The sequence below is a fragment of the Lissotriton vulgaris genome, chromosome 6 (genome assembly GCF_964263255.1).
Source record: "Lissotriton vulgaris chromosome 6, aLisVul1.2, whole genome shotgun sequence".
NCBI lineage: Eukaryota > Metazoa > Chordata > Amphibia > Caudata > Salamandridae > Lissotriton > Lissotriton vulgaris.
The window spans coordinates 905,634,008-905,652,741 of NC_141694.1; the positions used below are offsets into that span (position 1 = coordinate 905,634,008).

Here is an 18,734-nt window from a genome sequence, read left to right on the forward strand (position 1 = left end):
GAGATGTTGCTACATGCATGCAGGCCTGCTTTCCCTGACTGGCTTTTGGAATTACTTTGAATTGACAGGTCTGCCTGTGTTGGGCTAACTCGGATTGTGTATTACACTACAACTCCCACAATGCAATAGGGCATTTCAGGTGTGCATGGCCTGCATTACTGGGGTTGACAAATTGCTAGCTCAGGGGTCATGGCCATTGTTAGGGGACGGGCTCGCAGTCGCATGGCACTTACCTTGGGATTGTTGGGTGGGTCGGGACGAGTCCAGCTGGATGACCCCCACGCAGGCTTCAGGAGTCACAGTGTCCTCCACAAGGTCCTCCAGTGGGGTGTTAGGTGTGGCAGTGGGGTCTCCTCCACTGGTGGCAAGTCTCTCACCCAGCCTCTCCGCAACTCTCTCTTTGGCATGCCCTCTGAGGTCGTACCACCTCTTTTTCAATTCTTCAATTGACCGCTGGGTCACCCCGACAGAATTCACCTTTGCGCGGATGCGCAGCCAGATGCGGCGCTTGCCAGCCTCTGGCACCCTCCTGGAGTCCTTGCCAAACAGGCGTGCATGGTCCTTGTAGACCCCCTCAATTAGATACTCAAGTTCTTGTTCAGAGAACTTAATCTTCCTCTTCCTCCCTGGGGCACTGCTCCCTGCTGCTTCCTGTGACCCTGCTGCTTCCTGTGACATTTTGGAGGTTGTGGATGTCCTGCTGTGGTGCTGCAAGTTCACTGTTGTGGAGCTCTTCCCAGTCCTGCTTCCAGTTTCAGGCTCTGTGGTCTGAATGAGGGAGGGAACAGCCTACTTCCTGGTTGTGATGTCATCATTGGGCTCGAAATGTGACTTCCCGTTTTTGCAATCTCGCAGTTAGCGAGATCGCAAATAGCGATTTCGGTAATTGCAAAATCGCAATTTCAATCAACAAATCGGCCAAATCTGCGATTATTATGCGATTGGAGCCAAATCGCAATCGGCAATTGCGATTGATTACGAATCGCATTTTTTCCGTGCATTTCATCATGAATGCCATTCTGCGATTTCTAAATTGCGATTCGGTAAAAATCGCAATTTGGAATTCGCAGAATGTTGCTTTGATTAATCTGGCTGTAAGTCCCAGAGTCATATAATGGATGCCTGCAACAATTTTCTCATGTTGCTGTCAGCCAATCTGAGCGCTCGCTTTTGCTGGAATCTGACTCCCACAGGAGCGAGATAGACCAATGGAAATAAAACAGCCCGGGTCAATCAGAAAGTTCTATTTTTAAATTGGCATTCATACGAGACTCTTTTGAGGCGCTCGTGGACCCAACCATCCAGTTATACAATTATACTTTATCCTTAATTTCTCAAAAACTACTGAATTGATATACACCCCAAAACATAATCTGTGGACCAAAATCTAGCTTCCTGCCAAATTTGGTGTAATTCCGTTCAGTACTTTTTGCTGCAGCCCTGTTTAAAGAAGTCTATGGATAATGCACAGGTATTTGCATCTTGGAACTTCCCTTTTTTCTCAGCCCTAGCTTGACAGACCATCCCGAAACTGTCCATGCATAAATTAGTCAATAAGTAACACCTTTCTGGAGAGTTGCATGGAGATTCGTCAGACGGTGGAAAAGTTATTAGCAGCACAAAAAAATAATTCCTATGGAACAGGTGACCTAATCATAACTACCTAGGGGCATTCGCCGTTAGGTAATATAAATATAAAAACATACCACTAGAATATACATTAATATGGTTTAATTTTGTTCATAGTGTATACAACAACCTATGTTATTAGGAACACTTCAAAATGGTGGCTGTTTGAGTGGATATTGTCATGTCATATGTGGGGACTTGTCCCTATTTACCGTTTATAGAATGTGCACTATTTACTCCGGCTCTGTGTTTCAAAAAAGTCAAAAATAAAATGTATTTAGACTGTTGGTCTTTAAACAACATAAAAATATGACATTTTATATAAATATTCTAAAATCAATACAAGTTCATCCACCAACGCCATTATGGAAGCCTGATTTTCATGTATTTCTTCCCAGTTTTTACACAATGCTCCGTACCTAAATCACAGGCAAACCTATATATCAACTTAAATAACAATAAAATTCCTATTCTAAAATATTTTTAAAAGGTATACAAGTTAAATCTTGTTTCACTCTTTGACCCCTGAGAATTGCTAAGGCCGAAACGCGTTGAGAGAAGCCAATTCCTTGTCATAAGGAGGAGTGTGTGAGTATATATATATATATATATATATATGGTCTATAACCTATGGTTTTTTCAGTGAATATATATATATATATATATATATATATATATATATATATATATATATATTCACTGAAAAAACCATAGGTTATAGACCATATATAGTTAGGAATTAGCATTTACAAAACCTTATTTTACTCACACAAAACCATTGAAATTCGCATATATAGTTAGTTGCACTAACTATATATCGCGCACCCGCAATCCACTGCTGATCATGTCACATATTACATCATTCATGACATGGTCAGTGACATCACTGATGACATCACTGATGACATCTCAAATGACATCACTGATGACATCACTGATGACATCTCAAATGACATCACTGATGACATCTCAAATGACATCACTGATGACATCACTGATGACATCTCATTTGACATTACTGATCACATCACTGATGACATCATTCATGTGATTATACGATGAACCTCTTCAGACTCTAATAGAACCTTAGATACACTCAGTGTAAACAGACACTCACAGACTGTCACTCATCCATGGAGTTACTCATACACCTAGTCAGTCATGCAAAGAATCAATCACACCTCCATTTCCTCAACTATACAGTTATACACACCTTATTTATTCAAACATATACTAACACATATTTACTCTCTTATACAATCCCTGATACAAGTTCACAATGATCCATACAGCCACTCACACATTCACTGGCTCTTATGCACAGTTATTTATATATGTCAACTCTCAAATGTACTGTGTTTTACATATGTACTTACTTTGACATGTAGCACTGAGATATCCATTCACTCACCAATACACTCATGCACACAGTCAACCGCCCATACAGCTGTTTCCACATGCACTTTTGAAACCATACATCTAGTGAATCAACTGCTCACACATCTATGCACAGAGTCATACACCTCCCAGCCACCCACACACACACTCAGTCTCCCATACAAATACTTGGGCAACCAATCAATAACCCATATAGTTACTCATATAGCTACTGATCAACACATGCAGCAGTTTACAGAACAACAGACATAATGATGCACAAATTAAGACAGTTTAGTCACTAACCCATGCACTCAGTGAGACACATTTAATCACTCACTCATACAGTCAGTCATGCACCTACTAAATCCTTCATCCAGACACTTATACATCCACTCATTCTTCAATATGTAAGACATATTTTAACTTTACAGAAACATACAGTCACTGGATGTTGTCATCAGTGATGTCATCAGTGATGTCATTTGAGATGTCATCAGTGATGTCATCAGTGATGTCACTGACCATGTCATGAATGATGTAATATGTGACATGATCAGCAGTGGATTGCGGGTGCGCGATATATAGTTAGTGCAACTAACTATATATGCGAATTTCAATGGTTTTGTGTGAGTAAAATAAGGTTTTGTAAATGCTAATTCCTAACTATATATGGTCTATAACCTATGGTTTTTTCAGTGAATTTTCAAGGTTTTGTAAATGCTAATTCCTAACTATATATGGTCTATAACCTATGGTTTTTTCAGTGACTTTCAATGGTTTTTTAATAGCAAATATCAAAAGCTGTAAAATGTATTCTTCTTTTAAAGGAATAATATATTTTATATGTTTTTAATATATTTTTTTTATGTATATACATTTTTTGAGGGAACGAATTTATCAACTATCATGCTGAAGAAGAGTGTGGGGGGAAAAAAACAAAGAGGAGGACTAAGAGGAAAGAACAATCAGATCAAAAATACAATTGCTTTAAAGCATGAAGTGCTTTTCCACACATTTACATTTAAATAACCCATATTAGAACATACAAAATATCTACAGAGGAGACGGTGTACATTGAATTTTAGACTCTTCATTGGTACCTACATGTTGGTACTTACATCACCCACACAACACAACAGCTCTATTCAGAGCTACCCTACCTCAAAGCACTCTAAAATATTATTTTACTATTTCCCTTGGTTTTCCCCTTGTTACGCTTTCCGGAACACTACCCGGTGCGCGGACCGGGCGCTAACCGTGCGAAAATTTAAAAAAAAAAAAAAGTTTTTTTTTTTTACTTATATGGGCCTCCTCAGCCACCCTCAGAAAACCTATGGGGTCAGGATATGTCTCCCGTGCCCCCTTATACCCATTCCCAACATTGTTTATCCTCCATCTTGTGACTAAATTCGTCCGAAAAACAAGATGGCGGACTCCCGTTACGCTACCGGTGAGCTACCCGGTTCGCGTACCGGGTAGGGTTTCCACCGCGAAAAATCGAAAAAAAATTAATAGCCCCCACATCAATCCTAGGGGGTCAGGAGGGGTCTACCTTGCCCCCTTTCATTCATTTCCCCCTTCGTTTATTTCCACCTCTTGTCTCTCGATCCTACCGAGAGACAAGATGGCGGCCGCTCCGGACTGTTTAGAATGTTGACAGTCACCGGAGAGCCAATCCGCTTCTCCTCGCGAAGTTCCGTTACGCGTCTGGTACGCGAACCGGGGCGCTAACTGGGACGCTGTCACAGATATATATATTTTTTTGAACGTTACTTTCTCAAAATCCACTGGAGCACATATCTTGAGACCTAGCAAAGGCACATCGGGCAAACAGCCTCTACAATTTTGCCAAGTTTCATAGAAATCCATTAAGCCGTTCGAGCTAAAAGTGAGTCCAACCGCCCTATGGAAAACTCAATGTTAAAAACACGTTTTGGGACCCCCTTTTTTCTCGGCCCCCGCTTGACGAAACCCCCCCCAAACTTTCAGGGGACGCTCAGAAACAAAATGTGCCATTTCCCTGAAAATTTCAGCCAATTCCGTCCATCAACGCCAAAGTTATTCAACATAGAATTTTCAGAAATCCCTATTCAAAAAAATCCTAACTATATATACCTACTGGCGACCGCCAGTAGGTAATTATATATATATATATATATATATATATATATATATATATATATATATATATATATATATATATATATGGCAAAATGAAACCCCTAATTTTGATCCTTTTCAAATTAAATGTATTAAGTGTTACCACTTTATTCCAATCAAGATGACTTCAGGTGTCCCATACTTTTGTCATAAGTAAGACTGTTAGCGTTCTAGTTGTTCTTTAGAACACTCTGGGACATTCTGTCACTGGGCTATACTTGGGCTACATCTGGCTGATATTTGGGCTACATTTGGGCTCTTTTGTCTCTGGTGGCCATCTTGGGAGACTGCATATCAGAATTTTTTTAATGAAATATAAGAGGATTTGAGAAGTCACTCAAAATGTGCCCTAATTTTTCTTTCTTCAGCACTAATCATAATTTCTATGGCAAAATGAACCCCCTCATTTTGTTCCTTTGCAAATTAAATGTTTTAAGTGTTAACACTTTATTCCAATCAAGATGACTTCAGGTGTGCCATACTTTTGTCATAAGTAAGACTGTTAGCACTCTAGTTGTTCTTTAGAACACTCTGGAACATTCTGTCACTGGGCTATAGTTGGGCTACATCTGGCTGATATTTGGGCTACATTTGTTTTTTTTGTCTCTGGTTGCCATCTTTGGGCTACATTGGGCTACATTGGGCTACATTTGGGCTCTAACATATATATAGCCCAATGTAGCCCAATATATATTTTTCAAAGTTAATTTTCGTAAAAACCACTGGAGCATATTTCTTGAGACATAGCAAAGGCACATCGGGCTACCAGTCCCTACAATTTTGCCAAGTTTTGTGGAAATCCATTCAGCCGTTCGAGCTAAAAGTGAGTCCAACCGCCCTCTGGAAAACTCAATGTTAAAAACACGTTTTGGGACCCCCCTTTTTTCTCGGCCCCCGCTTGACGAAACCCCCCCAAACTTTCAGGGGACGCTCAGAAACAAAATGTGCCATTTTCCTGAAAATCTCAGCCAATTCCGTCAATCAATGCCAAAGTTATTCAACATAGAATTTTCAGAAATCCCTATTCAAAAAAATCCTAACTATATATACCTACTGGCGACCGCCAGTAGGTAATATATATGGTATATTCCATCCAGCACTTCCACTCAAACCTGCAATTTTACGAGCAGTTGCTCGTGTACCAACATCGGGAAGGAAGGAAGCGGCACAGCTTCTCTTTGCAATTCTTTAAAACAGTATTGCATTTAAAATGCAGCAGTGGGAACATGATTATATAAATATATATAAATATATATATTTTTTTTCACTAAAACCCAAAGGTTACAGGGAAGTTATAGTTAGGTTCACATTTTAAATGCACAAAATCATAGAAATTCAGCAGTTATAGTTATCTCAAGTAACTAATACTCGTGCCCTAAGGAAACTATAACTCATGCCCTCGCCATGCACAGCTTTCTCATCAGTAGTTTTACACAAATGCTGCAGTGATATTATCAATGATATCATGACTCAGGGCTCTAAGTGGGAAAAACAAATTGGGGGGTCTCTCAAAGGGGCGTGGCCAATGTAACTTAAGGCATGTCTTAAAAACACTTAAACTGAAAATCTGTGCATAGCACAGTGTGCCGCCCGACTGGTATTTTGCGGCTTCTGTCATTGCATCCAGATACATAATACTACAAGTGGCATCAAACCAACAAAAAGCCAGGGCTATTGGCTTTGCCAGTGGTTGTTAAATGCATGAGATAAATAACCAACAACTATGGCTTAGTTGTATAGAATATGGAAAATGCTTCAGTTCTGAAATGATGAGACTGTGAAAGAACTACAACGAGTCTCTTTGAAGTTACATCAGAGGCAGTGAAGGGTAGTACTGCTGCAGAGTTAAGATTTTTTTTCACAGAGGGTGAAGGCGAAGATGGAGAGCCTGATAGGGATCCGTCTCAGCACCTGCTTTTTAGAACTGCTGGTACTGAGTACCGGCAGGACCCGGCCCACCAAAAGACCTGTCATGAGTGATGTAATATGCGGGGAATCCATCAATCAGCAAGGCATGGCGAGAGCGCGAGATTGATCATCCTTTTACAAGCAAGGTAAAGTTTTGGTGGCTAGATAGTTATAAGATTTGGAGTGCTCTGAATAAGATGGCAACTCCTTCATGAAATTTGGTCACAACCCGTACCTCTTTCTATTTGTGATCATCTCTGTATTATGCAGGAGGCTGATTCTATACTGATGTCTTGCTTGTTTGATAGTGCCCTCCTTCCTTGGGGAGTAACTCCACTTATGAAATCTGGCAACAGCTTCTGTAGATTTATCTTCAAATATGAATCCATTTAGAATGTTTCTCTTTACGTGTAGAACATCTACTTCGGGGATGATCCGACTTTGATGTCCGAGATGGCAGCTGATAGACAATGTAAGTGCTGCTGTTGATGTCTTTGAGGAACCCTTTCTTGATCATTAATGGTCACATATGCCAGGTTTCTTCTACTCCACTGCTCCTGATGCATCATTTTGCAGTGTCAACAATTCATATGAAAGCTCAGTGCTGCTGCACCTGCATTCGTTCTGTGATTGTGAGACACCTTGGAACCACAACATCCCTACACTTCAGACAATACGTGTCAGTCAAAAACCGAAAAACGAAAATTAAACCCAGCATTATCATCTCTCATATATTGGTGTATCTCTACGGCTCAAGAAAGACATGAGAACCAGTATTAAGTTATCACAGTGAAAAGGTGGGGGGTGCAAAACGACACAGTGTTGGAACTTACTGTGTTTGGGGTGGATTTTACGATTTTGGGAATGGGTTCTTATTTTTAAAGGCTGTGAAGGCTGAGTGCTTATTCTCTAATTTGCACAGGGGGTGAAATGTTTTAAGGCATCGTGGCACCACATTTGCAGATTGAAAAATCCAACTCCGTCATATTCTCCTCAGCAGAATCAACATTAAATAGATGACATTCACACTAAGTATTTAGATATCGCCTACCTCTCACTCACTGCAAGCTTGGCATCAGCTATTTTGCTTTTATCTTAATCAGCAGCTGGCAATTCAAAATGATGCTGGCTTCCCTTCTCAGGGTCACCAAATGCACTAAAACCTGGGGAAGTATTTTTGCTGTTAGCTTCATGAGGCACACACGCCCATCTCCACGAGGTTAATAGTGGGAGGGGGAGAGGGAGGGGGGGAGAGAGAGAGAGAGAATGGATTGATTGAAAGAGAAAGCTAGCACGAGGAGACAGGGGAGAGAGGCAGGTTCGAGAATTTTTGCAGGGCTGTTTTTGGTTCCCCAGTGCATTCCTGAGCGCACCACCCGCTCTTTTCGGGTGATTAAAAGCATCCTCACCCTCAACGTTTCAAGTCTTTGCTCCCATTTTCTGTTTAAGTGCGTTTTAAGTTGCATCATCAGCACCACCAGGATTTAAGTAAATCTAGGGGTCGTATTATACTAAAGGAGCACTTTCATTGTATGCGTCAAGTGCACCTTTTAAAGGGTGCGCCCAGTGAAAACTATGAAAATGCGCTGTATTACTGTGAAGGGCAGGGCAGCACATTCCTGTGAAGACCGGAGAAGCTGCTTTGCAGCCGCTCCATGTTTTCACAGTGCAGGCGGCACCCTCCTGCACTTTTAAAGGGGATGTCTCCTCGCCTCCAGAGGGCTGCTCTCAGGGAGCACATACAGTGTACCACCTTTCAAGTGGCACACTGTCAGTGCGAATCCTTACAGCTTCTTTGTCTCTGTGCCCACGTCTGTGATATGGCAAGGGCGCAGAGGGAAAGGGGTTCCCTCATTTGCATGGGGCCACGCCCCTATGCAAATAAGGGAACGCTCTCTGAGGATAGTGCTGGCGCTTTAAGTGCACAAGCGTCTGCAGCCCCTTCTGTAATATCAAAGTGCCTTGGGGTCACGCAAAGCGGGAGCAAACACCTGTTGCGTCCCAGGGGCATTTTCATAATATGGCCCCAGTAGTCTCTGAACTCGTTTCTTTTAGGATTCAGCTCATATTGACGGGGAAATGATGGGTGTAAAATGAACATCTGCTGCCATAGTAAAAGCAATCGTTCAGCGGGAGCTAAATGAAACATTATGAGCACATTGAATTACTTGTGGTGATGATCTGTAACTACTCTATCACCGCGCCCTGACCCATTAAAATATAAATATTGGGAATTTTTCATAACACATTGCAGTACAAGAGGGAGGATTGCATTGGCCTGTGAACATGCATTTTTATGCTGCCAGCTGTAAAAACACATCACAGCACAAGACAAAAGTACAGTAGGTGTGGGGAAATAAGTGGAAAACTCTGACATTTGGGGTGAACAAGAGTGCAAAACATTAGAAAGAGAACATCTCTCGTGTTTTGACAGCAGTTCCAGTAATCATCCGGACATTGCTAGGGGAATGGAAAGAAAGAAACAGCATACAACGAGCAATGCAGGACAGCATACATACATCAGGCTCCAAGGTCACACAGCGCTGGAACGCTCTTGCAGCTCCTTCATAGCCTTCCAGAGCTAGGTAGGCACATCCCAAGGAAAACCAAACTCCCAGCTGAAAGAAAACAAGGAAAGGACTCAGTGTACCAATGGAGAGAGCAATCCTCACTGCAGCTCGGGTGAGCAACAATACACAAAACGTCTTTTCATCATGGTGCGGATCCTGGCTTTGGAGTGCAAGTCATCTTAGTACCATAATATCATAGTGAAAATATCGTGGACAAAAATATCGACAGTTAAAGTATGTATAGATTTACTATTCCTTACTCACATCCACGAACTTTGAAGATATATATATCTTTAAGGTATGTGGAGTTAAGAATAGTAATCCTATAATTCCCTATATACACTTACCTTTCGATAGTTTTGTCCTTGATATATTGGCCATGATATTAAGGTATCACGATGTTCCGTACCCCATATTCCCTACTAGAATCTTAACAGTTACGAACGATGTACACCTAATATATGCTCTCTCTTGCTACTTAGAAGAGCCTGGATTACGGCCCAATAACCTTTGTCGAGTCAATGTACATTTTCAGAACACGTCCCAATCCACATTAAATGCTATTCCTATCATCAAGAAAGCATGTAGAAGGTTCTGCATATTTTTCACCACATTGTTTCTTATAACCAACTTTATTTCGCATGTAGAGCAAGCACCATCCAATGTTACACTCGGTGAGAGCTGAGCATTCAGAGTTACAACAATAAATGAAACGATTTCAGCAGAAGCCTGTCCCTTAGTACGGACAGGCCATAGTAAGACCACCACTTCCCTCAAACTTTATCATGTTTATGAGGATACCCACGTGCTTCACAGATTAACTTTTCTTGTTGCACACACCAATTAACTCCTCTGCGCCACAGCTGGATCGAGGGGGCGGGGCGTAAGTTGCCTCCAAAGACGGGCAAGTTCCCTCTTGGCCACCAAACATGCCACCCCTATAAAGATCCATTCAGCTAGTGGCCCTCCGAGCTCCAACACAAGCCCCAAAAGTGCACTCCGGGGATTTCACTACATTCTTGTGAATATCTGCTTGCATTTTTTAATATGAAGGATGGGTACACTCAGGCTTATTCTGAGAAAAATGTGAATGGCTCAAGGACTGGAAGTGTTTTTAAATAACTGAGTAAGCTAGTATAATGGACGCTGGTTGCTACTTCCCTGCTTCTGGTAACTTTCACTGTTGTGCTGTTTATGCTCGGTTCACATGGCTGGAGGAAATGGTAAGAGGGTAGAGGAACTTATCTCTCAAACTCTCAAAGAATGTATCCTGTCCATTATCCAGATTAGGTGGTCAGGGAGTCACCTGCTGCAAGGCTGCCTTTCTCTGATGACTTTGTAACTGATCTTATTAGGAGTTGTAGAAGTGAGCAAGTTTGGGCTGCGACTATCACCATTTTAGGGGCCACCCCGGGTGGCAGTAGGTCTAGCTACGTCACTGGTGGAACTTTAACCGCGTCGCCGTGGCGGACATTCCGCCGGGGTGTGGCCGAATCTGACGTGTGTGCAGATCGGACGGCCCCCGGCCGTCCTCCGCACATGCACACCGTGATGTCGGACAGCCGTGGGCCATCCGATGCATGGAAAAGACTTAAAGAGTCCAGAAAAAATCCAACAGCTCTAGGCGCGGCCTAAACAAATACATGTCCAAGCTACTTTGGAGTTGTGGCGTGTAGCATGGCAGTTAGTTCCCTTGCAGGCGATTTCACGTATAAGAAATCGAATCGGGTACCCTGGGTTTCAGCTCTCTATTTTTAGGTGCTTCAGCAAGCTCCATCAGCCTGCAGTCACACCCTAAATCCTTGCCAGAGTGTCAACAAACGAGAAGATTTTGAAGTATAATAACCAAGTCTGAACATTCTCATCCAGCTACTATAACTTGGTGCTCCAGTGTCCCCATGCTTGCTGACCACTAACAATACAGTGTTGATGTTGGTATTGGTTATAATTCTCTTTCTCTTCGGAAACAGAAGAAAGAACGTCACCTTCCTCAACATGTGAACTTAGGGCCCCTTCTTGCTTTACACATGCATTTGACAAATCTGAAAGATCTGAGTAATATAAGCTTTAAAAATGTTATTATGCATCAATTGTTATTAGCCCATGCAGTAACTTTCCCACGGTGGCTCTTGAGGTCAACGCATTTGCACCCCTTTACCCCCCACTAACCTCTAAAAGAAACCCAAAGTGACAGGGTCGCCCGGGGCAGCGCACTCCTAATCCCTGTGAACACTCCCCAACTCCCTGATCAGTGGCATGTTAACATAAGCAACATTTACATGTGTTCACTAAAGCATCAGGCGCCAAAGAATAGGTCTGAAGTGTTCATGATTTCTCTTGGGAAAAGAACGTCCTTTCATCTTATCACTTTTACATCTTGCAAGTGCACTATGAAAATATGCTGTTTAAGAGTCGTTAATATTTGTGTGACCAAACTCATCTGGCTCCAGAGGTGGAGCGGTGGATACTGGGAGACACGACTGCTGGAGAGAAGAGTGGCAGAAATAGTTCACAACACTTGTCTCGCTTAGTCTCTAAGCACAGCAGCCATGTGCAATTACAAGTGCCACCATTTGACTCACTAAACCGATAAGACTCAGGGTGAGAGGCGGTGGCAGATGGGCGGTACCAACTATGGGGGGGGGGGGAGGGGGGGGTGCTCCACTCCTCCTCAGGGTATAACATATTGCACAAGTGCGAATACAGTGGTTCTGAACGTTATTTAGTACACGCCTGTATAGGAAAAGAGTATTAACAAGCATTTAACAAATATTCCGCAGGTATGAAATTGGGAAACGTCTCTCTAGAAGGGGTGATGAGAAAAGGCGTACACGCTTTCACTAGCTGTGCATATTCGAATCATGGTGAAGTCCTCCACGCAGAGAGTTTACCAGCTCCTGAGGGAACACTCCCATTTTAAATCAAGGCCTGCCTGAGTGAAATTTATTTACAATTGTTATCTATCTATCTATCTATCTATCTATCTATCTATCTATCTATCTATCTATCTATCTATCTATCTATCTATCTATCTTCTAAATATCATCTATCTATCTATCTATCTATCTTCTAAATAGGGAGAGCACAGGTTATCGTTTGAAAGGAAACGGTAAAACATATTTTCTGACCTGCCAGTTGGGCGAGTTTAGAGATTGAAAAGTGCACCTGGAATACACCGAAAATAAGCTACCAGCAGAACGCTCACTAACAAGGTGTTTTCTGCTCAGGCTGCACTCACCGATTACTTTGTAGTCACTGTGCTGAAACACCAGCTTCCTGTGCAACATCTGCCTGGCTGTCATTACAGGCAGAAACGGGGCATGAAGAAAGTGGCCCATGAGCAGTTATTTTAGTCATCTCACGGTGAGATACTCAACAAGTAAACAGAGTACTTTTTAAACAAATACAATACGGAGCATTTACCAGAATCACTTTGGTGGAAGATTTCCCGTGGTTTCAGATTTTTTGGTTAGAGGAAATGATAGGTTATTTGTTTATCCTCCTTTGACCTAGTGAGGCTGAGGCGCCTCCAGGAGATAAGAAGTACAAGGCAGGAAGTTACCGGCATTTCAAGGATTTTACTTATGCAAAAGAGAGTCCCAATTGTCCCATATCACGCCGCATGTTTATTGTTATAGGTACTGCACCCGTCTTGTTTTATTCAGTGCGCCTTGTCTTTCAATAAAGAGACAAACAGCATTTGTGGAGTTACAGGTACAGGCAATGACAGAAAGCAAAAGCGAAGAGTAAGCGGTGTAGGACTGCTTCAGACTATGGCCTGGGACACTTGGACCAGTGAACACTCCTGGTACCTGGGGGTGGCGACAGCTCATAGGCAGCAGTCCAGGGTCCTCTAAAAATAATGTCAGGATACTGTGCCAATGTTGCTTACGGTATATCGGATCTATCCAGCCATGGTTGATGTCCTGGAGATGTTACAAAGAGTTGTATCGCGAAGCACATTTGGTCGAAATGAAATGAAAGTAGGATTTATAAAGCGCAAGGCTGCTCGTGAGCGTCCCAGCGCTGGTGAAAGAGGTAGTAGAGGGGAAGTGGGGAGTTAAGGGAAGAGCCAAGTTTTCAAGAGCTTACGGAAAACGAGAAGGTTGGATTCGGCGCGCATAGTCAGGGGCAACGAGTTCCACAGCTTGGGGGCGTTCTAGGAAAAGAGGTGACCCCCTGTGCGGGCCTTTTTGATCCTAGGTATGTGAGCCAGATGTAAGTGTGCTGAGCGTAAGTTTCTGGGGACTTCATGGGGTCTAATAAGATTTTTTAGGATATGGGGCCCCTTGCCATGAAGGATTTTTTGAGTCATGGAGAGGGATTTCAAGTGTACTCGCTCCTGAATGGGCAGCCAGTGAAGCAGTCTGAGGGCCGGTTTTGCAGAGCTCCTGCTGTTAGTACCTGTTAGAAGCCTGGCTGCGGAGTTTTGTAATACTTGTAGTTTGGCAATGACTTTCTTAGGGGCACCAAGATACAGAGCATTGCCATAATCCAGTCTGGATAATAGAAGGCTCTGGATGAGGAGATACCTGGAGTCTTGGGGGAGCAGGGGAAGAATTTTACGGGTAGTCCGAAGGATGCCGTAGCAGGCCCCTGCTGACTTCCTGGCTTGGGTAGTGAACGTAAGATCCTGGTCGAGCCACATGACCAGGCTCTTGATGGATTGTTTTGGGGCCGGGGCAGGCCCCATGCAGGGAAGCCACAGAGTCTTTGGGATGAAATAAGATTGGTTGCCCAATACCAGTATCTCAGTTTTGTCACTGTTGAGTTTAAGATGTGAACAATCCATCCAGTGTGAGATATCTTGGAGGCAGGAGTGAAGGTTATCAGGGGGACGGTTGGGCTGGCTGAGAGAAACAACAAGCTGGGTATCGTCAGCGTACGTCACAAGTTTAACACCGTGGGGAGTGACTATTTTCTCCAGGGGGTACATATAAACATTAAAAAGGGTGGGGCTCAGGGAAGAGCCCTGGGGGACTCCTCAGTGTACAGGGGTGACACGGGATTTAGAGGTTCCCTCAAGGACTTGAAAGGAATGATTGTGGACGAAAGATTTCAGCCAAGACAGCGCGGACCCCGAAATTCCCAGTTCCCTGAGCCGGTGGATCAGAGTTATGTGATTCACTGTGTCGAAGGCTGCGCTCAGATCCAGGAGAATCACTGCCAATGATCCTCCCGAGTCGAGGATCTTTCTAGCCTCCTCCACCACTGCGATCATAGCGGTTTCCGTGCCCTGGCCCGGGCGGAAGCCCGTCTGGGACGGGTGTAGGAGTCCACTGGTTTCCAGGTAGGCAGGGTCGAGGTGAGGTTTTTTTAGGAGGGGTTTTACTATGACCCTTTTCCAACCAGGGGGCATGATACCATCAAGTAAGGAGGTGTTAATGAGTTTGGCTAACGGGGGCAGGATGGTAGGGGCAACTGATTTTAGAATATTGGTTGGGGCTGGGTCAAGTGGAGAGCCACTTTTGATGGAGAGAAAGATGGGGAGGAGGGTCTCCTCTGTGGTAGGGGAGAAAGAATTTAGGCAGGGACTATTTTGTTGCTGTGTGCTGGAGGGGGGTTCTGGCGGGATTTCTCTGGGGGGGGGGGGGGAGAGAGGGATTTTATAATGTTTTGGATTTTCGCATTGAAAAATTCAGCGAACTCATTGCAGCGATCGCCGAGGGGGTCTACGGGGGGGGGGGGGGGGGGAGATCTGGAATTTTTAAAAGCTTGTTTACTATACAGAAGATTTCCTTGGACGAGCTACAGGAGGCTCTGATTTTTTCCTCAAAGGAAGCGGCTTGAGTTGTTTTAAGGGCCTTTTTATAGGTTAGGATTGATTGACTGTATTCTCTTTTTTTGGGGGGGGGGGGCAAATTCTTTCCTCCAGGCTCTCATTTTTTTGGCAGAAGTGCTCTTCATCACAACTTACTGGAAGGAGGTTCTTAGTCATGTCAAAGGGATACTGAAATACAACTTGCCAGCATACCCTGGTGGGCAAAAGATGGAGGTCTCCAGGAATAAAGACCAAAGAAAATGAACTGATGAGAAAGCAAAATGGAATTATTTCCTTACAACGCTCCAGCACAAGCCTTCTTGTAACACCAGTTCCTGAGTGCATCTCTTAACGACATTCTATCCTAGCCTTCATCATGAAGGAACCTGAATCTTAAAAAATGCTATCACCTTGAATACAACACATCTGCCTTTCCATATAGAATACACAAAATACCTATATTACAACATATAAACTACATATAACAAACTATAAAGTCCTTTAGCTTGCTGCTGTTCTCAATCCTTCTGTTAGATTGCCTCAGTTTTCTTGACTTTGTTTCTTTTTGTGCTTCTCCTTTTGCTTTCTAGCAGTGGCTTTCGGGCGTCTTTAACTTTCACTACTCTGATCAGGTTTCAGATACAAAAGTCTTCAGTTTTCACACATTCATAAACACCTTTAAGGCACGCATCGAACTGCTAAATTTGGATGCCTCTTCATGACTGACAGCAGCTTTTAGTTTAATTAAATCACCCACCTTAATCAAAAGTTCCTTCACAACTTCGCATCCTATCAACATACCCTTTCCTCCTGTTCACTTCCCTCTCTTCTTTTTGTGTCTATTCACCATTCCCTTTGCTTTCACAGATTTCTTATCCCTTATTAGTCCACGATGGACAAGTCATGGTGTTAGCTTTTCTTCCTCTAAAAAACTAAACAAAGCACTCTTCCAGTGACACCATGTGGGGTAGCCACTTCTTGATCTCTACCTTACAGTCTTTGCATGGATATTTATCTGCCTGAATCACCTCATTCAAGCGTTCTGTTGAGTCTTTCCAACTTTTCCTTTGTTTCTGGGTGATACAATGAACATCTTTTATGCTTAATCCCTTTCTACTTCAAAAATTGAGACATTTCCTTGGAATTAAACTGAACTTCACAATCTGTGACAAGTGATTTAGGAAAACCCTCTCTGACCACTGTTTCAGATAAAAACACGATACACATCGGTGTATCTTGGCACTGATCCACCTATGGGTCCTACTATGTCCTTGGCAATATCATCCCACTCTTTCTCCATTAAAATCCTGGCGATCAATGGCTGCTCTCTAATCTTAAGAACCTTGGTCTGCTGACAACACTCTGTACACTTTCTCTCTCACCTCTTTTTCTACTTGTCTATCCATAACTGGCGACCAATAATTCATTCACAATCTCTCTTTAGTTGCTGAGTATCTTGATGTCCCTCGTGTGCAAAGTTTACCAATTTCTCATGTAAAGCTGAAGGAGACAACAATCTGGCACTTCTATACACTATGCTTAAATCTATTGACAACTCATGTCTGACGTCCCAATAACCTTTGCACTCTTCATATAACATTTTGTTTAGATGGCCAACCAGTTGCCATCAGTGTCAATAAATTCAACCAAGTACCAAGTGTCATTCTGATTTGAATTAAAGCTCCAATCTTACATCCCAATAGCACTGTCATCAATTAAACATAGTTTCTGGTCTTCCTCATCTCGTTCTGTTTCATCCTGTGAATCCTCTTTAATCAGTCTAGATAAACAATCTAAAACTACTACTTTTCTGGTACATGTATCACTTTAAATCATGCTCCTGTAAAACTAACTCTGCCATATAGTGATCCTGCTTGAAATATGGTCAAAACCCTTTTTCTTGAACACTTCCTCCTAAGGCTTATGGTCAGTTCTCACCATAAATTATTTGCCACAAACAAAGCACATACTTTTTTTGTCTAAAGCTCTACTAGGGCCCCTCTCTCTTTCAATTACTGAACATCTTTTATTCACTGTTTGAAAACTATAGCAAAAAAGGTAACAGTTCTTTCAACATTACTTTAACAAACTTCATATCATAGATGTTTTCTCAAAAAAATTAGGAACACACTTTCCATAAATCTCAACTAAAGTCTGTGTGCGAATTGATAAGATCTCTTTTAGGTATTCAGCCGTGTCTAGTCAAAGTATGACAAAAAAACACAAGCTTCTCTTTGTGGAACTTATGTTTCTCAACATCGAGTGTCAAGCCTTTGTCCAATGATCTACTTACAACTTCCCTTACTCTGTCATCTTGTTCTTTTGATTGTTTATCCATATTCTAATATATCATCCTGATACACCTTGACTCCTGTCAAGCCACACAAATGTTGTTCATGGCCCTTTGGAAAATCGAGTCTGCTGAAACCTGTCCAAATGGCATTCTTCTAAATCTGTATGTTCTATTGCAAATAATGAATGCTGTACAATTCATAGAATCGTTATGTAATTTGATCTGATGGTACCCAAAGGCTAAATCCATCATAAAAAAACACTTGGCATCTCCCTGCTTACCTCTCAATTATTTGATACCTGCAATAGGAAACCTATCCACTACCACAGCCTTGCTAAATCATCTCAAGTCACACACAGCCTAATATCACAGTTCACTTTGCAAGCTGTAATGACAGGAGAGAACCACTAAGTTCCCTCTACCTTTTCGATAACCCCTGTCGAATCCAATTGATCCACTTCTCTTGAGACCAACTCCTTTATCTCTATTGGAATCCACATCACTTTACTAACCACTGGTGATACACCTTCTTTTATTTTAATCTTAACTCCTTAGGCGTCATAAATTCCCATTGAACACCTCAGGGAATTTCTTACATAAAACCTTGTTGATATCTTCCTATTTTGAAACTTTAAGAACAATAGACTCTCTTAATGTTATCGGTGGCTCTGAATTTGGATCCGAAATGGTACACAATCTCTTTGGTGAAACCAACTAATCACAACATCCTCCTTAACTGCAACATATATGTTTCCTGCACCACATCTTTTCATATATTCCAGCTCCCCATCAAAGTACCTAACCAATTTTATCAGTTCACCACCAAATCCAGTGATCATTAAATCACACTTTAACAACTTAACTTTGTTATTCCCTCCATAAACATACCCAAAGAAATAATAGTTCGTTTGGCACCAAAAACAAATAACAGTTTAAACTTATTTTTTTGCACTAATTGTTCACCACGTGGACCATCTCCCTTTTCCCCACTTATTTGCACTATCTCTTCATTTTCATCTTATCCTATGTGTTC

General features: G+C 42.3%; 1 protein-coding gene across 1 annotated transcript in view; it reads right to left on the bottom strand.

Annotated features, from left to right (window-relative positions):
- The window catches only part of TTC27 (tetratricopeptide repeat domain 27), a 1,875,723-nt gene that overhangs the window by 353,515 nt on the left and 1,503,474 nt on the right, over positions 1-18,734 (bottom strand). The window contains exon 14 of the mRNA XM_086926895.1: positions 9,597-9,695. Coding sequence (XP_086783021.1) covers positions 9,597-9,695 — 99 coding nt within the window. The remainder of the gene's footprint in view (positions 1-9,596; positions 9,696-18,734) is intronic.